Raw genomic sequence first — 20,867 nt, 5'->3', positions numbered from 1 at the left:
TATATGGAGAAAAATCCTGGAATACTTTCCTTAAAAACCTTCATTTCTTTTTGACTGAAGAAAGAAAGACATGAACATCTTGGATGACATGGGGGTGAGTAAATTATTAGGAAATTTTAATTCAGAAGTCAACTAATCCTTTAACACAAGCTTTGCTTACTCGAGTTATGCAGGTTCCGAAACCGCGGTTTGGAGTAAGTTCAGTCAACCCGGAGCATGAAACTCAAGAGTTTTTCGTGACCAAACAAATACATTCTCAACTGAGCGCCGAATCTAGGAGTCATCACGGAAATGGACATTAAGAAGAAGCGCTGTACTTCTTCTATTTTCTTCTTTTGTTTAAAGGCGATTCCTAACGCATATCGCCCACTACCGGGCGGTTTTGTAATCTTCTTATCTTTTAATCTTTCTTTAATCAGTTTTTTATTACTTTGAATAAGAATTTGATGCAAAATATATGTAAGATGGATTGACCTAAAAAAGTCTGTGCTTTCAAAGATAATATGGCTGTATAAGTTTATTTTTTATGCTTATTGTTCAAACTAATCAAATGGAGCTCTAATTGGAATGCATTATCGAGTTAGACAAAAATACCGAATAGTAAGCAAAGGGATGTGTGGAACTGAAAATGACGTTCCATGATGTTCCATGTGGGCCTGCTGATGAAGAACCCGCTGTGACTCTCAGACACTCAACTTAAATTCACTTATTTTTTACTGCTAAGGTTTCCAGGTCCATCTGTGCACACTCATATTAAACTACACACTGCATATGTCAAATGTGCTATTTTGATTGTTAATACACTTTTATACCCTTATATACATATGCATACTGTATATTGTATTTTCTCTTGAATTTTTTAATGCTTACTTTTCAAGTCTTAGCTCATATCTATGATCCTATTTGTATTTTCTCCTCATCACTGGAGCTACAACCTGCGATTACTGATAAACTTTGACTTGACTCGTGGCAACAACGCTTTTTGGCTCCGACTGAATGTATTAAGGAAAGAAATACAAACTGAAAATGCAAACAGCAAGATTTCACACAAGCAGCATCATTTAAAAAGAGATGAATAACTATTTAATGACTGAAGATGTTTCCCTCAGGGGGAAAACAGCGTACAGCCCAACACAGTCAACCTCCGTGTTTTTTTGTGACACATGATAGTCTAATATTGTAACTGTAACAGAAACTAATAACGCGTTCGGCAGGATGGAACGCGAAGAGTTACAATGTATCATTATGACATCGCGTTCGGCGAAAGTATTACTTTGTATCTCTGATCTTGTGCGTTAGCTCATTGGCTACTGTAGTTAGCCTCTCTCTCCCTCTCCCTCTTATTTTTCCGCTATGTTTGTGTCTGTCTGGAAACAACATGTGGGAATATGCGTGTTTTACCTAGATCATCCATGTTCGCGCGTTTCCAGAAGTGCTCTGCTCCTAATCCGACTCTGGAGACGATGTGTAGAGCTCGTGATCTGAAGACAAGTCTCTGCTGAAGTTTTTTCCTGCTGTTCTAGACGCAGGTCTGTGTGGCTGGACCGGACTGGACCCCCGAAACATCACAGAACAGAGAAACTCACTTCACTGCAGCGACCCCTGGCGGTCGAAGAGCGCAACACCGGGGTCAATGGAAAACAGAACTTTTAATTGCAATTATATTGCATTTGTTAATTATTAGCAATAGCTTTTTGTAATTTGTATTGCCATTGTGTGTAAAAAAAAATGAGAAATTATATTTTGGATTGTGACATTATGTTCATAACAAATAAAGAGTTGCCAAATACTGTCTGTAATGTATACATTTTAAATTAGCTTAAACCAATGGCAATGCAATTATGCTTGTGACTTTTTTCTAAAAACATAAGAATGTTTTGCATTACAATACTAATATTATGACAGGCAATGAGCTTATCAGCCATGAAAAAATTATCTTAAAATAGCAAAATATAAGCAAAATATAATTTTTTTCTCTTGAAACTTTAGAGCAAATGAAGATAGTCAGTATTGTGTAATGTTAGTATGTTGATATTGAATGTGATTCTCTATACCTGTAGTTCCTCTGCTAGACACCTCAGTGAACTTGAGAACTGACTTGAAACATTCACTAAAAATCACCCAAATACCAGCCGATTAAAAGACATTTTTGGTTGCACTTTATTTCAGATTTTCAATAGTCCATTGTAGACATTCTGCTAACTATTGCAACTACAGTCAACACCAGAATTAATGCCCCCTTGGTAAATACGAGCAAAGGAGGCTGTGGAAAAAAATCTACATTGTTTATCCTTTTGATCTTTCATTCAGAAAAATCCTCTGCTCTCATCCAGAATCAATCTCCAGCATATTCAGTTGTCAGACACGACTGGAACTTCAAATGGGACCGACTTCTATGGTCAGATGAAACAAAAAAAAAGAGCTTTTTGGCAGCAAACCCACCAGAAGGGTTTGGTGCACACATGGATAAAAAGTACCCCATGTTCACGGTTAAATATACTGCTGGATCTTTAATGTTGTCGGCCTATTTTTCTGCTGGAGATCCTGGACATCTTGTTCAGATACATGGTATCATGGATTCTATCAAATACTAACAGATTAATAATTAAAACCTGACCGCTTCTGCTAGAAATCCAATAATGGTTTGTGGTTGGATCATCCATCAGAACAATGATCCAAAACCAACACAAGAATGGTCAGTGAGCACAAAATGAAGCTTCTGCCATGTCCATCCAAGTCCCCTAAAGAAATTGAGTGGTGTGAACTGAAGAGAAGCTGGGAATCTGAAGGGTTTGCTCATATTTACCAAGGGTGCCAATATTAGTGGAGGGCATTGTAGTAGGCGAAACTACTTCCGGCGAGATTCTGAAGTGTGCAAATGATGGACACTTTACAATCCCATGAGGCCACAGGACAGGATTTGTGAATGACAGCGAAGCAATGCAACTCTGATGCTGGTACGTCACGTGACAGTGACATTGCATTCATACTACAGATATTCATTCTATATAAAACTTTTTTAGCGGTCACAAAGTTATTACTTATTCAAAATAAGTACCTGCTCAAGAGAATATGAGATTTTGGACGCAATCTAAATGACTTTTCACAAGATGTAACAATCTCTGGTGTCCCAAGAATGTGTCTGTGAAGTTTCAGCTCAAAATACCCCACAGATCAAATTTGCCTCTATTTAGGTGTGAGCAAAAACATGCAGTTTTTGTGTGTGTCCCTTTAAATGCAAATGAGCTGCTGCTCCCCGCCCCCTTTCCAGAAGAGGGCGGAGCTTTAACAGCTCAACAACAACAAAGCTGGAGAATCTCACGCAGCCAAAATGAGGATTGTCAGTAACGGTGTTCAGCCTTACATTGTTCAAACCGGAGTCGACACTGATGGAGAGACTCAGGAAGAAGTTACAACTTTTAGACGTTTCTGAATGGTTAGTGGATAAATTGATGTAGTTGCTGTGGAGTTGATTCAACTCATCCACTAGCATGTGCCGTCATGTTCATCTTTTGTGTTGAATTGACCCTCGTTTGTGAAGCAGTCCGGCGTAAAATGACGGCATGACAACAACGCTCTACTACAACAACTCTTCCTCTTCTCTAAAGCAGCCCAACACAGCCCCACCCCCTTTGTTGTGTGTTCTCAGGGGCGGGTTAGTGATGTCACTAAACTGGGAAAAAGCTTGTTGTAGTCCCTACCAGCTGTTTGTTGTAGTCCTTAAACAGAGAATTCTGTAAAAGAAAATATCTCCCTGCTTTGAGCGTCGTAACTTTGCAGATGTTGTTTATGCTCAAACAGCAACATTACACACTAACTAAAGTTAAAAAAGTGAAATCATTATCAACCACACCTTTAATAATTTTATTGTCATGATCTTAAGTAACAAATCTAAACAAAACATAAGCATCTGATATGTTTCTCCTGAAGTGAATGTGGTGCAAGTTCATGTTTGTCTTTAAAACGAGTATCTCTGGTTTTGAATGGCAAAGTTTGTAATTTGCTCTTATCTTATTAAGATATGTGACTTTCAGTTCGCTGTGGATGAAATTCAAACAATCTCTGGAGACTGACACGTTTTGAATAAAACAAATGAAAACATTTCACATTCATCCCAAGCATCTTAAAAAACTCAAATGTCCCATTTTTTAAAATCTAGTCTTGATTTGGTGTCAAAAGTCCACAGCCTTCAGCTTCTTCTCTTCCTGTTCGGTCAGAGGCTCCTGAGCCAGTATTTTGCCGTGCAGACGGTGATGTTTTCCAATGCCCAGCTTGGGTAAACCTCGATTCAAGCCCTCCAGCAGAACACAGGACTTACACAAGGCCTGACTGGAAATATAGCCGCAGCGTGAACACGTTCCCTGGACCGGCATCTTCACCCCGTCCTTTACAGAGAGCGTCTCCCCGGAGTGGATGACGTCTATGATGGAGCTGGGCCTGATAGACTCCAGGTCTTTGAGGAAGGCGCGAGCGTGACCCCGGTAGGCGTTTGGAGAGTAGATGCACTCTGTGGAAAAGTAATCAAGCTTCTTAAAATAGGCGTAGAGGACGATTTCTTTCTCATAGGCGTATTTAAGTGGCTTGCAGCGTGGAATGGCGCCCTCTCCTTCGCTGGCCGTGCTGATGGCGGTGCAGCGCCGAAGACGTGCGATATCCCCACGCAGGACATTCATCAGCACCGTCTCTGCCACGTCGTCTGCATTGTGACCTGCTCATTACACAAAACAAATGTCAGTCTCACTCTCAGCTGTGGAAAATGCAATTTGTTTCCATTTATCTATTTCTGAGAGAATAGCATCTGAGAGACTCTAAGAGTAGTTCAGAATAATTTTAATGCGAGTTAAAATGTATAAGACTCATAAAATCTAAAATGTATATATGCTTATGAATTTAGGTTAGGCTTCTGTAGGTGAAATCTAATGTTTTCAGGATGATTCAGTCATATTAAATAAGATTAACTTAAATAAAATTACTAGTTAACTTAGACGTTACCACATTAAACAAACATGTCATGGTCATATTTCAGCCCTGTTTTTCATGTTTTTGAAAGAAGTCTCTTATGCTCTGAATTTATTTGATCAAAAATGCACAAAAAAACAGTTATATTATGAAATATTATTACATTTTAAAATAATGGTTTTGTATTTTAAAATTTATTTCTGCGATGCAAAGCTGAATTTTCAGCATCATTACTCCAGTCTTCAGTGTCACATGATCCTTCAGAAATCATTCTAATATGAAGATTTGATACTCAGTTATTTTTCAATGTTGGAAACAGTTGTGCTGCTAAATATTTTTAATAACCTGTGATACTTTTTTTAAGGATTCATTGATAAATAAAAAGTTAAAAAGAACAGAATTTATTCAAAATGCCTGATGAAAATTCAGCTTTGCATCACAGAAATAAATTATATTTCAAATTATATTAAAATAGAAAACCATTATTTTAAATTGTAATAATATTTAACAATATTACTGTTTTTTCTGTATTTTTGATCAAATAAATGCAACCTTGAAGAGCATAAGAGACTTCTATCAAAAACAGTAATGTGTCCAAACTTTTGACTGGTATTGCACATAATAATTTGTACAAAAATGCCTATTTTAGGAACATTAATATTTCATTTTTTTGCACTGTGACATTATTTTGATAAAAAGTAAACAATTGCCACTTGAAAACCAATGTTACGTATAAACCATTTTAATTTAAATGAGCATAAATAAAAGGCAGTACAACAAAAATGACCAGTGATAATTTCTTTTAAAAATTAAAAGTTTGCATTCTGTCTTTATTGACTCTTTTAGCTGCCTAAAGCAATGAATTATTCCACATATCAATAATGACGTCATCATCCTTCCAACAAGTGAATTTAAGGAAAAATTAGAGTGTACTCTCTTTTATTTTAACTTTATCTTGTTTAGTATTGTTCGCCTCTAGAGGATGATCTTAGAATTACCATAACGTTGAATAGTAAATGATTAAAAATTGAAATACATTGTGATTAAATTATCTAAAGTGGACACACTTAAATGTACTAATTAAGCCTGAGATGCCACAATGCAATTTATTAACACTGAAACACATAATTTAGTTGGAAAAGTCAGTCAGAAGACATTACTCGCCTGTGCATATCTTGTCAACTTTCAGCATCATGGCTCCTCTGTCCAGCGCCTGTCTGCGAAACACACCACAGAACGTGCAGTTATTCTTCAAGCCCACCTGCTTCACGATGGCATCCATCGTCCAGCCGTACAGCTCTTCATAAGACACGATCTTCAGCGGCAGCTCATACTGCTGCTGGTTCCTCTTCACCGTCTCCAGGGAATCGTCTCTGTAACCTGTGATGCCCTCATCCACCGACAGCAGCAAAAGGTTCAGCCCGTAATCGTAGCGCTCGTTCAGGACCTTCATCACATGGGCCAGGACGGTGGAGTCCTTCCCACCCGAGGCACCGATGGCCACGGTCTCCCCGCGATTAAAGAGTCCAGCAGACACGATGGTTTGATGGATCTCCTCCTCGAAAGCCCAGAAGAAGCAGTCCTTACAGAGGGAGTGTCCAGTCTTGGGCCGCTTGAGCACGGCCCGTCTCTGAACGCAGTTACTGCACTGGACGGGCATGATGACACTGCAGAGCATTTCAGAGTAATATCAGAGCTGAACTCATCAAAACACTCGCTAAACTGATCTTTAACCCGCTTTTCAATCTTTTAGATGAGACCACCACCAAAATATGATCGTCTGCTAATTTAAAAGGCAGATACATACAGTGGGTACGGAAAGTATTCAGACCCCCTTACATTTTTCACTCTTTGTTATATTGCAGCCATTAGCTAAAATCATTTAAGTTCATTTTTTTTCCTCAATGTACACACATCACCCCATATTGACGGAAAAACACAGAATTGTTGACATTTTTGCAGATTTATTAAAAAAGAAAAACTGAAATATCACATGGTCCTAAGTATTCAGACCCTTTGCTCAGTATTTAGCAGAAGCACCCTTTTGATCTAATACAGCCATGAGTCTTTTTGGGAAAGATGCAACAAGTTTTTCACACCTGGATTTGGGGATCCTCTGCCATTCCTCCTTGCAGATCCTCTCCAGTTCTGTCAGGTTGGATGGTAAACGTTGGTGGACAGCCATTTTTAGGTCTCTCCAGAGATGTCAATTGGGTTTAAGTCAGGGCTCTGGCTGGGCCATTCAAGAACAGTCACAGAGTTGTTGTGAAGCCACTCCTTCGTTATTTTAGCTGTGTGTTTAGGGTCATTGTCTTGTTGGAAGGTAAATCTTCGGCCCAGTCTGAGGTCCTGAGCACTCTGGAGAAGGTTTTCATCCAGGATATCCCTGTACTTGGCCGCATTCATCTTTCCCTCGATTGCAACCAGTTGTCCTGTCCCTGCAGCTGAAAAACACCCCCACAGCATGATGCTGCCACCACCATGCTTCACTGTTGGGACTGTATTGGACAGGTGATCAGCAGTGCCTGGTTTTCTCCACACATACCGCTTAGAATTAAGGCCAAAAAGTTCTATCTTGGTCTCATCAGACCAGGGAATGTTATTTCTCACCATCTTGGCAAACTCGATGCGGGCTTTCATGTGTCTTGCACTGAGGAGAGGCTTCCGTCGGGCCACTCTGCCATAAAGCCCCGACTGGTGGAGGGCTGCAGTGATGGTTGACTTTCTACAACTTTCTCCCATCTCCCGACTGCATCTCTGGAGCTCAGCCACAGTGATCTTTGGGTTTTTCTTTACCTCTCTCACCAAGGCTCTTCTCCCCCGATAGCTCAGTTTGGCCGGACGGCCAGCTCTAGGAAGGGTTCTGGTCATCCCAAACATCTTCCATTTGAGGATTATGGAGGCCACTGTGCTCTTAGGAACCTTAAGTGCAGCAGAATGTTTTTTGTAACCTTGGCCAGATCTGTGCCTTGCCACAATTCTGTCTCTGAGCTCTTCAGGCAGTTCCTTTGACCTCATGATTCTCATTTGCTGTGACATGCACTGTGAGCTGTAAGGTCTTATATAGACAGGTGTGTGGCTTTCCTAATCAAGTCCAATCAGTATAATCAAACACAGCTGGACTCAAATGAAGGTGTAGAACCATCTCAAGGATGATCAGAAGAAATGGACAGCACCTGAGTTAAATATGAGTGTCACAGCAAAGGGTCTGAATACTTAGGACCATGTGATATTTCAGTTTTTCTTTTTTAATAAATCTGCAAAAATGTCAACAATTCTGTTTTTCTGTCAATATGGGGTGCTGTGTACATTAATGAGGAAAAAATGAACTTGAAAAATGGACCACAAAACCAGTCATAAGGGTCAATTTTTTGAAAATGAGATTTATACATCATAGCTTTCCATTGATGTATGGTTTGGATATGACAAAAAAATAAGACTAACTAATAAATTAAATATGATTAAATAAATTGATTTAAAAAATTTGATTCAAAGTAATACATTCATCTACATCTTGTACAGTATTATAGTGAGAAGAAAAAACAATTAAAACTAAATATTTTCCATTTTATGCATTTTTTACAGTATAAATTTTGTATTTACACATGAAAATATATATGTGCATTTCAAAATTGAGGAGGATGGTCATATTTTTTGGGGTCTGTGGCATCTAAAAGATTGAAATCTCTGATTTAACCCTTTCAACACTTGGCATAACAGTTTAAAACATTAATATTTCCATTTAATGAACGTAAATGTTTAATGTTGTTTAGGTTGGGGAAAAGTAGCTGGTGATGGTCCTTATAGTGAAATATAGTTATTTTGAATATTACACAATTGAACACAATACTGTAAGTTTTATTCAAAAGTAACATGTTACAGAATATAAATGTATAAAATTACTTATACAAGCATATTCATTTTAGAAATGTGATGGTAGCGTTAACTATATAGATGTAACAACACCACATGACAGAAATGGAAGTTGTTTGGATTGAATTGTATGCATTGTATGCATCTGATTCTAGTAATTACAAGCACATTGTGTGAAATAAAATACCTGAAATAAATTCGATGTCTGAAAGGGTTAGTCAGAAACTATATTTGAGAGAATTTCAGAATCATTTTAGTGGTGAACACATTACTACACATAAAAAACTGAACTTTAAAATAGCAGTTAAACTGTATGAAACTGGTAAAATATAAACGACAAACCTTTAATATTTCCTACGGGCTGTAATTCATTTAAACAAGAGTGAAGACGATGAACGATGAAGTTTTTAAGTAAATAAAACGCGAAACAAGGCTTTTAAAACAAAGAGCTGATGGCTTTACCGACAAATTAAAAATAAATCGCATGACTTAAAATACAACAGGACTGTTTTTAACCCAGAACATCTCGGCTTCTGCACTACAAAACATGTTTCAAGCACGTCATGAACGTCACACTTCCTGTTTGACTCTGAGTTCCGGCGCCCTCTTTTGTCCTGGAATAAAATGTTACGATTATGAGATGGCATGGCATATATTAAATGTACAATACGTTTGCCAGTGTAAATAATGTTTTAGACCATGTGTAACTTGCTTCATTTAAACACAGAGTGCAAATGCTAAGAAGGTTGGACATTTTATGGAGTCAAATTAATGCCTTAAAGTTTTGCACAAAAATAAAGTTTTGTAAAACACAAAAAAGAATTGAGCTATAAAAAAATGTTTTGCAAACAAAAATAAAGAATTGCAAAGGAAAATAAAATATTGAGTGGAAAAAAAATAAGTTTTGCAAACAAAAATAATAAATTGCAAAATAAAATAAAGTAGTGCAAAAATAAAAATATAATCAATTACAAAAATCAATGACAGCTGTAATCCTATTTTATCTTTGCCACATATTTTTCATGCTCAAACCTACTAAATCATTTGCAACGCTCATTTTATTCTGCGTTTCAGTCAAGCGCGCGCTCACGATGCCGGTTTTCTTTTGCGCTGCACTGTTCTGTGCGGATCTCTTTATGGCACTGGTTTGACGTGGGGGTGGAGTCAATAAACGGAGGCACGCCCCCGCGAAACACGTCATCGGCAGGAGACGCAGATCGCAACAGAACAGGGCAGCGTTTCCCAAAAGCATCATAAGCTTTTGGAAACCAATGGAGCTACGATCAACTTAGGCTTACGATGCTTTTGGGAAACGCTACCCAGATCAGATCAAGCATAGAGACAGAGCGCATTTATTATAATCTGAAAACCATGCCCACCGGGGAAAAACAATCCAACCGTCTCCATTGACTTTGTATTGCGTGAGGCTGCCTTCTTGTCTTTTCTGACTCATTACAATAAACAGAACAATGCCTAAAAGCTGCTGTGTGACAAGGTGTACAGCTAACAAGCTAAAAAAAAAAACAGAAATACGTTTTTATAAGCAGTCGACCCCAAAAAACGAATGTTTAAGGACACAAAAGTGGATATAGGCAGTGAGACAGAGCGCAACGGGTCATATTACTATAAGAAATGCATTGGAGGGGGTCGTAATCGGTGACAACATATGCTAAACAAACCAACAAAAACAAACCATGCATTATTTTTCACCATGTCAAAGAATTATTTCACCTGTCGCCGATTACGTTCCCCTCCAATGCATTTCGCGGGGGCGTGCCCCCGTTTCTTGACTCCACCCCCACGTCAAACCAGTGCCATAAAGAGATCCGCACAGAACAGTGCAGCGCAAAAGAAAACCGGTATCATGAGCGCACGCTTGACTGAAACGCAGAATAAAATGAGCGTTACAAATGATTTTGTAGGTTTGAGCATGAAAAATACGTGGCAAAGATAAAATAGGATTACAGCTGTCATTGATTTTTGTAATTGATTATATTTTTATTTTTGCACTACTTTATTTTATTTTGCAATTTATTATTTTTGTTTGCAAAACTTATTTTTTTTTCCGCTCAATATTTTATTTTCCTTTGCAATTCTTTATTTTTGTTTGCAAAACATTTTTTTATAGCTCAATTCTTTTTTGTGTTTTGCAAAACTTTATTTTTGTGCAAAACTTTAAGGCATTAATTTGACTCCATAACACTGCCTAAATATAATAATAGTACATATATAATAAATAATACATAATAGGCTATATAATAAAAATAGTGATTTAAATTGCTAACAAGTTGCTACTACACATAAGGATGAATCAGTGTTGTTCTGTATCTTTATTTGCAGTTGTAAATTTTTTGAAAACAAAAGACTAATCTATATAAACTACTGCTTTTGTTCCAGCAAATTTCTTAAGATGTTTAAATATTTGTGTGAACATAAAAAGATTTATCAGCGGAGACAGAATCTGAACAAATTTCAGACGTTTGATGAACAGGAATTGAATAATGAGTCCCTGAAGAGAGCAGTAGCAGTGTTAGTGTTGGTGGTAATGCATTACAATTAGCTTGAGTTATGTAATCAGATTACTTTTTGAAGTAACTAGTAATGCGTTACTTTTGTTTTCACATTTATTGACCGACAGCTAAACGTAAACATGCATTTACTTACCTCACTTGCACGAAAACATTCAGTATTCCTCAAAATGAATAAAAACAGTGAAATGCAATCTCAGATTTTTATGCACACCTGTAATAATCAACTATATTAAATTAAACAAATATACTTTATGTATTTAATCTCACTTTAATCTGCTGACTTTCAATAGCCTAATTCAACCATACTAACAAACAAAAATGCCTTTAGATTAGATTTAGAAATAAGGGTGTTGAACTTCCTTTTCCTGTATCCTATTCTTCTTTAATCCAGAATGGCAGCACAGCTGAAAGGTTTGTTTGAGCATTCACTCTACTGTACAGGCGTAAATATGCATTTCCTTCAGCCTGAGGCTTATTTATTTCAGTTTTGCTGTGAAAGGGTCTTAAAGGGTTAGTTCACCCTAAAATGAAAATAATGTCATTTATTACTCACCGCCATGTCGTTCCACACCCGTAAGACGTTTATTCATCTTCAGAACACAAATTAAGATATTTTTGATGAAATCCGATGGCTCAGTGAGGCCTGCATTCACAGCAATGACATTTCCTCTCTCAAGATCCATGAAGGTACTAAAAAACGTTTAATAGGAGATCTGAATCACTGATTCGATTCGTAAAGCTCCAAAGCAGTGTTTTGAAATCGGCCCATCACTATATTGTTGAAAAGTCTTTATTTAGTTATTTTGGCGCACAAAAAGTATTCTCGTCACTTTATAATATTAAGATAGAACCACTGTACTCACATGAACTGTTTTATTTAGTACCTTTATGGATCTTGAGAGAGGAAGTAACATTGCTGTGAATGCAGGCCTCACTGAGCCAACGGATTTCATTGTGTTCTGAAGATGAACGAAGGCCTTACGGGTGTGGAACAACATGAGGGTGAGTAATAAATGACATTATTTTCATTTCTGGGTGAACTAACCCTTTAAAGAATTAGTTCACTTTCAAATGAAAATTAGCCCAAGCTTTACTCAGCCTCAAGCCATCCTAGGCATACAAGTCTTTTTTCTGATGAACACAATCAGAGATATTTTAATAAATATCCTGATGCATCCAAGCTTTATAATGGCACTGAATGCATATGACCAACGAGTATGAGCTGAAGAAAGTGAAAGTGCTTCCATCCATCATAAACATACTCCACACAGCTCCGGGAGGTTAATAAAGACCTTCTGAAGTGAAGCAATGCGTTTGTGTTAAAAAAATATCCATATTTAACAAGTTACAGTAAAATATCTAGCTTCCGCCAGATCGCCTTCCGTAATCAAGTTACGAAGAAACTGGCGTCGCATCTGTCACACTTGTTTCGTAAGTTGAATAGGGAAGGCGTAGGATGTAGCGTGATGTACCGTGAGAGTTTAACTCTTTCTTTGTAATTTTAATACGGAAGGCGGTCTGGCGGAAGTTAGATATTTTACTTCATAACTTAAATATGGATATATTTTTTTTTGCACAAATGCATCACTTCACTTCAGAAGGCCTTTATTAACCCCCGGAGTTGTGTGGAGTATGTTTATGATGGATGGAAGCACTTTCTTCAGCTCATATTCCTGGGTAAAAAAAAAGAAGAAATGGCTTGAGGGTGAGTAAGTAAAGCTTGGGCTAATTTTCATTTGAAAGTGAACTAATCATTTAACATTTGCCAAAAATAGAACTTTTTTTTGTTGTTATTAAAAAAAAAACCAAGCCCAGCCCAGGTGATAAAAAGTAACGCAAAAGTAATTTAATGCATTACTTTACATAAAAAGTAACTAAGTAACACAATTAGTTACTTTTTAGGGAGTAACGCAATATTGTAATGCATTACTTTTAAAAGAAACTTGCTCCAACACTGGTTCACATCAGGTGATCAGAGACCTTGCATCTTTCTCTTGTTTTTTTTTTTTTATTTCCAACCGCTTGTAATCCATAAGTGTCTTAAGAACTGTTTCACAGGTGCATGCTGGGCCGCATTAATGCACGGGCTTACCTGGGCTTAAGCCCAGGGCCCCGGGTGAGGGAGGGCCCCGGTGATGCCGGAAAAAATATAACCGCATTTTCTAATGTGATGACTGTCGCTTTAACATCGCTTTGATATGAATACATGTGCTGTTCTGCGCGTGAAGTTCATACGACGCGCTGCGTCAGCAAGCAACTAAGTAGGCTATCAGTATCTGGACAACGCGGACAGACCCAGTGGCGCTGCCTGTGTGCGTACACAACGCGTTTTTGCTTTGAAAAACGCGAGACGCGGGCAGTGGAATGGGGGAAACCGCAAGGTCTCGAGACGCTTTTTAAAACTTTTTTTAAGCTGAACTGATTCATGGCTTTAGATCGCCATGTCATGCATCAAGACGCGAGCGCAGCGGTTCTGCACGTCCTTCTAGCGCATGTTTACATAGAAAAACAAAGAAAAAGTAACGCAGAAAAGCGCGTTCTGTGTGAACAGCCCCAAAGAAAACAATGTGTTCGAATTTTAAAGACGTGGTGCGTCGCTACGCTTCTCGACCGATGTGCGCCCCTTCACTCACTGAACCCTGCAGAGAACTGAAATCAAATGCATTTCTGATTTGTTTAGATATGTCTGCTGCATGACGATACAGTTTGCTTTCTCATGACACTAGTTTTAATTATGCAACTTTGCTGCATAACGAATCAATAAAAGCAACCAGCTGGATATAAACTAATGCAAATAGATGGTAACAATCATGACATTAAACATTTGGGTAGAACTTGCGTGTGTTTTTGTCACATTGTTTTAAAGATCAAAGTACAGGATAAAAAAGTAGCCTAATTTTTGCCTTAAAGAATTAATTGATTCTGAACTGCCGAAATGAGCAATTCCAGTCTCACTTCCTGTTACAAACCTACATAACAATGTAAAAATTTGTGTAATGGCAGCCGGTTGCTCGTGAACAACATCTATTTTGGCCCGCCTTCAAACACTGAGACTGGAAGACTGAGACTTCAAAAAGCTGAGACTGGAAGAGTTTGGTTTGTGTTGTTGACATGTTGACATGACATCTTTACGGTGCAAAAGCAAATCCACTTTGCATGCACTTCCAAAAGACAAGGACTCACACTGGAATTGAAATGGTAAAACTGGCGCCTTTGTTACTGTTCGAATCTGCATCTCGTTTCAGAGGCTGCGTCCTCCAGAGCTCGCATTTGAAGGGCTGCATACATCATTAAGGATGTCTTATTTAAGAAAAGTAACCATAATAAAATTGATGGTTATTCCTCATGAGGTGCAAAATGCTGTATTTTCTTTCTTACTTTGCAATCCAACGGTTGTTTTTCTTAAATGAGCCGGCCTCAATGACGTATACAGCCTTCAAATGCGACCTCTGGAGGATGCAGCCTTCGAAATGAGTAGCCTGTACAAATAGTTCAGACTATGTGCCAATATGTAGTTCATGCAGTGATATTTATATTTTATAACAGACCAATAGATTTGGATGTTTTGGTAATGGCATTTATTCATGCAAAATAAAAGGCTGATAACTTGCACTTTGTGATTAAGAAGATTGAGTGAATGTAGGCAGGGGTTAAATTGGGATTTGTTATGTGGGGGGGCTCTGTGGTTTCAGGCTTTCGAGTGGTGCATGTGTATGCAAAGACTTCAAAATCGTATCATTTGACAAACTGTAAAATATAACAAGTTGAGAGAGCCCTCTGCTATGAACAATAAAATGCTGATCAAAATCATTCTATAGATGCTGGTAGTGTGAAAGCTACATCTGATGACAATAAAATATTTCTGTAGGCCTGTGCCTTCTCCTTTGTGTCAGTATTAAATATAAGTGATGCTACCATTAAAGAACAGAATATAAATACAAAATACAGTGCTCGACATTAAGCCTGGGTTCGTGCTTGTCCTTTGGACAACTAAATTGGTAATTTACTTGTCAGAGTAAAAAAGTAGCTTGTCTGGAAAAAAATAAAAAATTGTATTACTATGCAAATCTTTTATCTTTTATTTCATATTCTTACATTTGATAAATTAAAATAGTAAGACACTAGGGCTGTTACCAAATTAAATAATTTACACTGAAAAAGTACAACTGCGTTCAATAATGTTATGAGATTCTTTAAATATTTTTGAATAAACAAATAAGAAATGTTGGTGGGAAATTTATACTTTTAAACATGAAATTAAACCGCCAGTAGATGGCGACAAGTGACCGTCTTAATGAGTGAGCCACTGAGTCATTTATTCAAACGATTCACTCTGAATCAAGAATGAAGCAGTTGTTTATGAATGGGCGATTGAATCTTCACCCAACCGATTTGTTCAAAAGGCTGAATCATTCAAAACGGCTGAGCGCAGCTGCGAGATGCGCTGCTTCTGCTTTGTTTGGAACTATTTTCGCTGCTACAATAAAACAAAAAACAGGCATATTGCATCTAAAACTTAAGTGATTGATATTAACTACTTGTTTATTGAATTGTTGTATGAAATTAGTGTCAATTTCAATCGAGGTGATATTCAGGAATTCAGCACTTTCGGTCGTGTGATGCTTAACTTTATCATATGTCGTAAATAGCAAGCTAAACCCCATTGAATTTTTATTGCAACATGATAACTGAGTTTCTTTGTGTGAACAGAGCTCATTTGTTTTGAATTCTCCTCAAGAGGTTACATCCTCAACAGCGCAATATCACCGCCAGTACATCCACTAAGCTAGATTAATCATTCTCGCGTTTTGGTTGTTATTGACATTTTAATCAAGCTACTTATCTGGTCAGGCAAGTAAAATTCTCTTTCACTTCAAAAACTCCACTTGTCCCGCAGTCCCGGACAAGCGTATGCCGAGCCCTCGTAAGCCTATGTGCCAGGGCTCAGCCCCGGACGGCCCCGGCCCAATTTAACCCCTGAATGTAGGTAATAGTGCTGGTGGATGAAGGGCCCCCTCAAGAGGTAAAGCCCAGGGGCCCCTTGTAGTCTTAATGCGGCCCTGGGTGCATGTGCAATAATTGTTTGTGTTTTATTGAAAAAGCATGAAAAACATGGTTTAACCCTTTCCAATAAAGATCTGTAAATCTTGATCAGTCATAAAACCCTTCAGAAATGTTCATCAAAAATATATTTGTAATAAAAATCTATAACTGTTTGTAACTAACTCCACAATCTCTGGTGATTTTAGTTGAAATACCATTCATAAATATCGTGAGCTTCTTTATATTCTCTGTGTCTTGCTATATAGTCACAGGCAGTGCAGATAGCCAGAACAAACTCTTGGTTCTGTTGTATTAAATGAGGAGTTGGAGTGAGATGTTTCCTCCAGGTAAAGAACTTGCCATATGCTTCATCGTCCTTGTCCAGCTGAAGCAGATATTCTGCTAGTGACTTTGCATCTGGGAAGTCATTCACATGAATAAATGCGTTGCCAGGAACAAAGTTTTCATAGTTTTTTCTGGGAGGACCCAAAACCACAGGTACGGTACCTGCAGCAAGCGGCCCGTTGATCTTCTCAGTGATGTAGTCCTTGTGGATGGAGTTCTCAAAGGAAAGGTAAAACTTGCAACTCGCCATAGTAGGATAGTATTCGTTATAATCCAGAAATCTTGCATAAGCCTTTCCGAACTTTTGCACTTCGATGTGCTTGCTGAATTCTCTGTAAAAAACGTTCCTTGCGCTGACACCTGTTGAAGGATCGTTGTTACTCACAATCCAACACACCAGTTTGTCTTTTTTGGGAATCACAAACTCCTCAGGTTTCTTCCTGGGGGTCAAGTGCATCCGTACAGGAATGTCCGCATCCTGTCTGTAGCTGAGAGTGAGATTGAACAGGTTTTCCAGACCTGGTATTTTTTTCGTGTTGGTCGGCGATTCCAAATGTAACCAAATCCACCTCTGGAACGGAGGACGAGGAGATGGAGGAAGGTTGGACAGGTCCCAGCTGATGCCCCTGTGATAAACCATAACAGCGTCTGCATCGCTGTAGAGAGATCTATCATCCGTCAACTGACAGTTATCAATTTTGTACAACGTTTTGCAGTCACTCAGGTCAAACCTGTAATTTTCAGGCCAGGTCCACAGCAAAAGTACAGGTTTGTCTTCTACTGCATCAGTAATAGAGCTTTTGCTTTTGACACATTTGTTTTGATCAGGTCTAGGAAGTGGAGGTGGACATTTCTTTGAAGGTGAGAACCAAGAAAACATGACTATCAGAAAGATGACACCTGCCGACGTCACTGTTAGACCCAGACGACACAACGATGAGCCATTTTTCCTTGACATTGTCTGATCTAAAAAGAATATTGAAAAGGAAGTGATCAGCTTCAAACACAAGTATAATACGATATTTAAAGGAATGTTAAACTTATTTTCAAAAATAATTTTGAATTAAATATAAGCTAGCACTGTTTCTGTTCTGTAAGAGACAATAGCAGCACATCAGTGAAAACATAAATTTATTTCATTGGCTAAAACATTTGACTCATGCGTCAAACTGTACAGAATGCTTGCTGTAGTAAACTCCTCCTCGCAGCTTTAAGAGCCCTTCATTAACAGAAATGTGCAGCTATTTGTAGCATATAAAGACAATTCCGCTCAAGAGGAGGAAGTAGTCTATCTAAAGTGAAATCGCCATCAAAAAACATACGAAAATCAGCGCCGACAATCTCACGGTCTGCTACTCACCCACAGCGGTCGAGCTTTGAAAATAGCACAGGTGTTGCGCTGAATTTTACTTCCCTGTCAAATGATTACCCCCTTGTTTAAGCCGCTATCTGGTTGCCTAATGCTGCCTTCACGGAATTACTCGGAATTATCGTGTTTCCTAGGTAAACATTGCACATGAAATGAATGCACATGAATACGATGACCTCGTAATCGTCATTCAAAAGGCAGCATATTTCTAACCCCAGCCCCATCACAACACCGAATCCTAAACCTACCTATACTGGGCACTCAAGGGGCGTAAAAATCTGGCGGGGGTCCGAATTCGGCAAAATACATATGCACGCCAAAACTCATTTTGACGTATATATTCCACGAGATTACACACGTGCACTACTGATGCGCATTCTCATCTCATGTGATCAGGTAGCAACGTCATGACTCTACCTGTGTGAGTCCATAGCTAGCCTAGCCTATTCAGCCAGGTGAAAAAAAGTACACTTCTATAATGTAGGCTACCTAAAGTGCTCTATTTTCGTGCACTAATATTGTACTTAATATGCTAAAAATTATTCTTTAGCATTTCTTAAGACAATCTTCAGAACATCTAAGTGTGCTCAACTGCTATTTTGAGACACCTTGAAATAAAATGTGCTTTTAATATACTATCTCTGTATTTAAAAAATGTATTTAGATACCACTTATAGTAAACGTGGTAACTAAATATATTCTTTAAATACAGAGATGGTATATTAAAAGCACATTTTAGTTCATATTTCATGGTGTCTCAAAATAGCACAGTTGAGTACACTTAGATGTTCTTAAAATTATCTTAAGAAGTAGTAAAGAAGAATTTTTAGTATATTAAGTACAAAAGTAGTGCACCGAAATAGAGCACTTTAGAAATGTACTTCTTTTCACCTGGGTGAATAGGCTAGCTGTATGGACTCAGTATGACGTTGCTAACTGATCACATGAGATGAATGCTTATCAGTGGTGTAATCTCGTGGAATATATACGTCAAAATGAGTTTTGGCGTTCATATGGTACGCACTTTATGGCGTGTATATAATACGCTTCTTGGGTAGGATTAGTGTAGGGTTCGTGCGTATTACACTTTTCATACAGTAGGCTATATCTAGGGTTGGGCAAAAATACATCAAAATGTATTTTAAAATAAAATACCAAATACCTTAATTTTAAGTGTATCAAAATAAACTACAAAATACAGCAGCCACACCATGTGTCAATAAACTACTGTATTTTAAAAAATACTTTTACAAGGGAGCATGGAATTTCTTAGCAAACCTTCCATCAGCTGGCCTATTTGATCGATCCCTTCACCATTACACTGACTCATCTGATTAAGTAAACAATGTTTGATAGTCATGCAATAAATCTGACATGCAACCAGTTAAAGGCACAATATGTTGGACTTTTGGATTAAAATATCCTAAAACCACTAGAACAATGTTATATATTTTGTTGACTTGTGTACTTACATTATTCCAAATGTTTCCAATAATGTTTAAATCCAGAGAAATAAGCAATTTTAACCAGAACACGGGCTGTGTCCATGCGTCGCCTATCAATGTTATACTAGTGCTGGGCGGTATACCGGTTCATACCGAATACCGGTATTTATTTTTGTTATTATACGAATTTTGATGATACCACAATACCGGTGTCGCTTAACCAACGTTCGGAACGTGGCGCAGCGTCACTTAGGGATGGGCATATCGATATGAAGTATCGATATATCGATACTGATGTTGAAATAAAAATAAAAATATCGATACTAAGGTGTTTTTTTTTTTACTAGTGATTTTGTTTAATTAACAGTAAATGTAATGCATACAATATGCATTGAATTGGACAAATAACCTATGTTAGCGAATAAATGTGTTGTAGAACTATTTTCCTGCTCATCTGAACACAAATGCTGCAAGTCAGAACCAATCGATCACTGCCGACACTACATTCAAACGGCTGCATGCATTTAATATTGTTAGAAACCATTGATGCTTTTGGAAAACGCAGCCCAGAACAATGCTTAACAGCAGACAGAACAACATAATGTGTTTGAGTTATTTCACAACAAACAAAATTAAATAGTAGGCTACATAGTTTTATTTGATATCGTATTGATGTTCTGTTCTGAAACTACACTATCAGAATACAAAGTTTGCATTTTATGGGTGCAACAGCCTGTCACTGGCAGTCCCTTATGAAACTGAACCATTACTACAGTGAGCATAGTTCAGCTAAGCCTATAGTATTTGTAGATTTCCATGGTTACCACTACAAATAAACATTTTAACCATGTGTAAACAAAAATATAATTTAATAAATAGCAATTAAGGCGTATTTGATGTTAAAATACCTTTCAAATATAATATGTTAAGTGGGTACCATTACCCATTTTACTCATATAATTAAATAATTTAAGGACTTAAATTATTAATAATTTAATAACTTAAATTCAGACTAGAGGTATCGTATCGGTATCGGCGATTCTGGCCTTGTATCATATCGAAAACAAAATAAGTGGTATTGCCCATCCCTAGCGTCACTGTTTGAGAGTGTCCCGTTTCACTGTTGCACTGTAGTGAGAGCACAGCTGAGATCGCATCACAGCCTATGGAAAGTCCGAAATCAGCCCCTAAGCCTCATTCACTATTCCCCACGCTATCCACTTTGTTCACTTGAAAGAGTGAATGAAAACGGGTGAGTGAATTCGGACAGCCGTTGCGTGGACATCGGCTGTACACTCATTG

At 37.9% G+C, this 20,867-nt stretch overlaps 3 protein-coding genes across 6 annotated transcripts in view; all 3 read right to left on the bottom strand.

Annotated features, from left to right (window-relative positions):
• pxnb (paxillin b) overlaps positions 1 to 1,538 on the bottom strand; it is a 41,970-nt gene extending 40,432 nt beyond the window's left edge. For all 4 annotated transcript variants that reach the window (XM_067394324.1, XM_067394326.1, XM_067394325.1 and 1 more), the window contains exon 1: positions 1,402 to 1,538. In XM_067394324.1, coding sequence (XP_067250425.1) covers positions 1,402 to 1,414 — 13 coding nt within the window. In that variant the 5' untranslated portion in view covers positions 1,415 to 1,538. The remainder of the gene's footprint in view (positions 1 to 1,401) is intronic.
• Positions 1,539 to 3,854: 2,316 nt separating this feature from the next.
• On the bottom strand, positions 3,855 to 9,407 carry ctu1 (cytosolic thiouridylase subunit 1 homolog (S. pombe)). The gene is made up of 3 exons (XM_067393471.1): positions 9,175 to 9,407; positions 6,124 to 6,626; positions 3,855 to 4,708 (listed from the first exon to the last, which is right to left on the bottom strand). Exons 2-3 carry the CDS (start codon positions 6,617 to 6,619, stop codon positions 4,173 to 4,175), a joined length of 1,032 nt encoding a protein of 343 aa, XP_067249572.1. The 5' UTR covers positions 6,620 to 6,626; positions 9,175 to 9,407; the 3' UTR covers positions 3,855 to 4,172.
• Positions 9,408 to 16,583: 7,176 nt separating this feature from the next.
• Positions 16,584 to 17,709, bottom strand: LOC137026208 (4-galactosyl-N-acetylglucosaminide 3-alpha-L-fucosyltransferase 9-like). The gene has a single exon (XM_067393470.1). The coding sequence runs from the start codon at positions 17,707 to 17,709 to the stop codon at positions 16,609 to 16,611; it is 1,101 nt and encodes a 366-aa protein (XP_067249571.1). The 3' UTR covers positions 16,584 to 16,608.
• Positions 17,710 to 20,867: the final 3,158 nt, after the last annotated feature.

Source organism: Chanodichthys erythropterus, chromosome 9 (genome assembly GCF_024489055.1).
Source record: "Chanodichthys erythropterus isolate Z2021 chromosome 9, ASM2448905v1, whole genome shotgun sequence".
Taxonomy (NCBI): Eukaryota; Metazoa; Chordata; class Actinopteri; order Cypriniformes; family Xenocyprididae; genus Chanodichthys; species Chanodichthys erythropterus.
The sequence above is the reverse complement of the archived record's forward strand: the minus strand, read 5'-3'. Positions and strand labels throughout refer to the sequence as shown.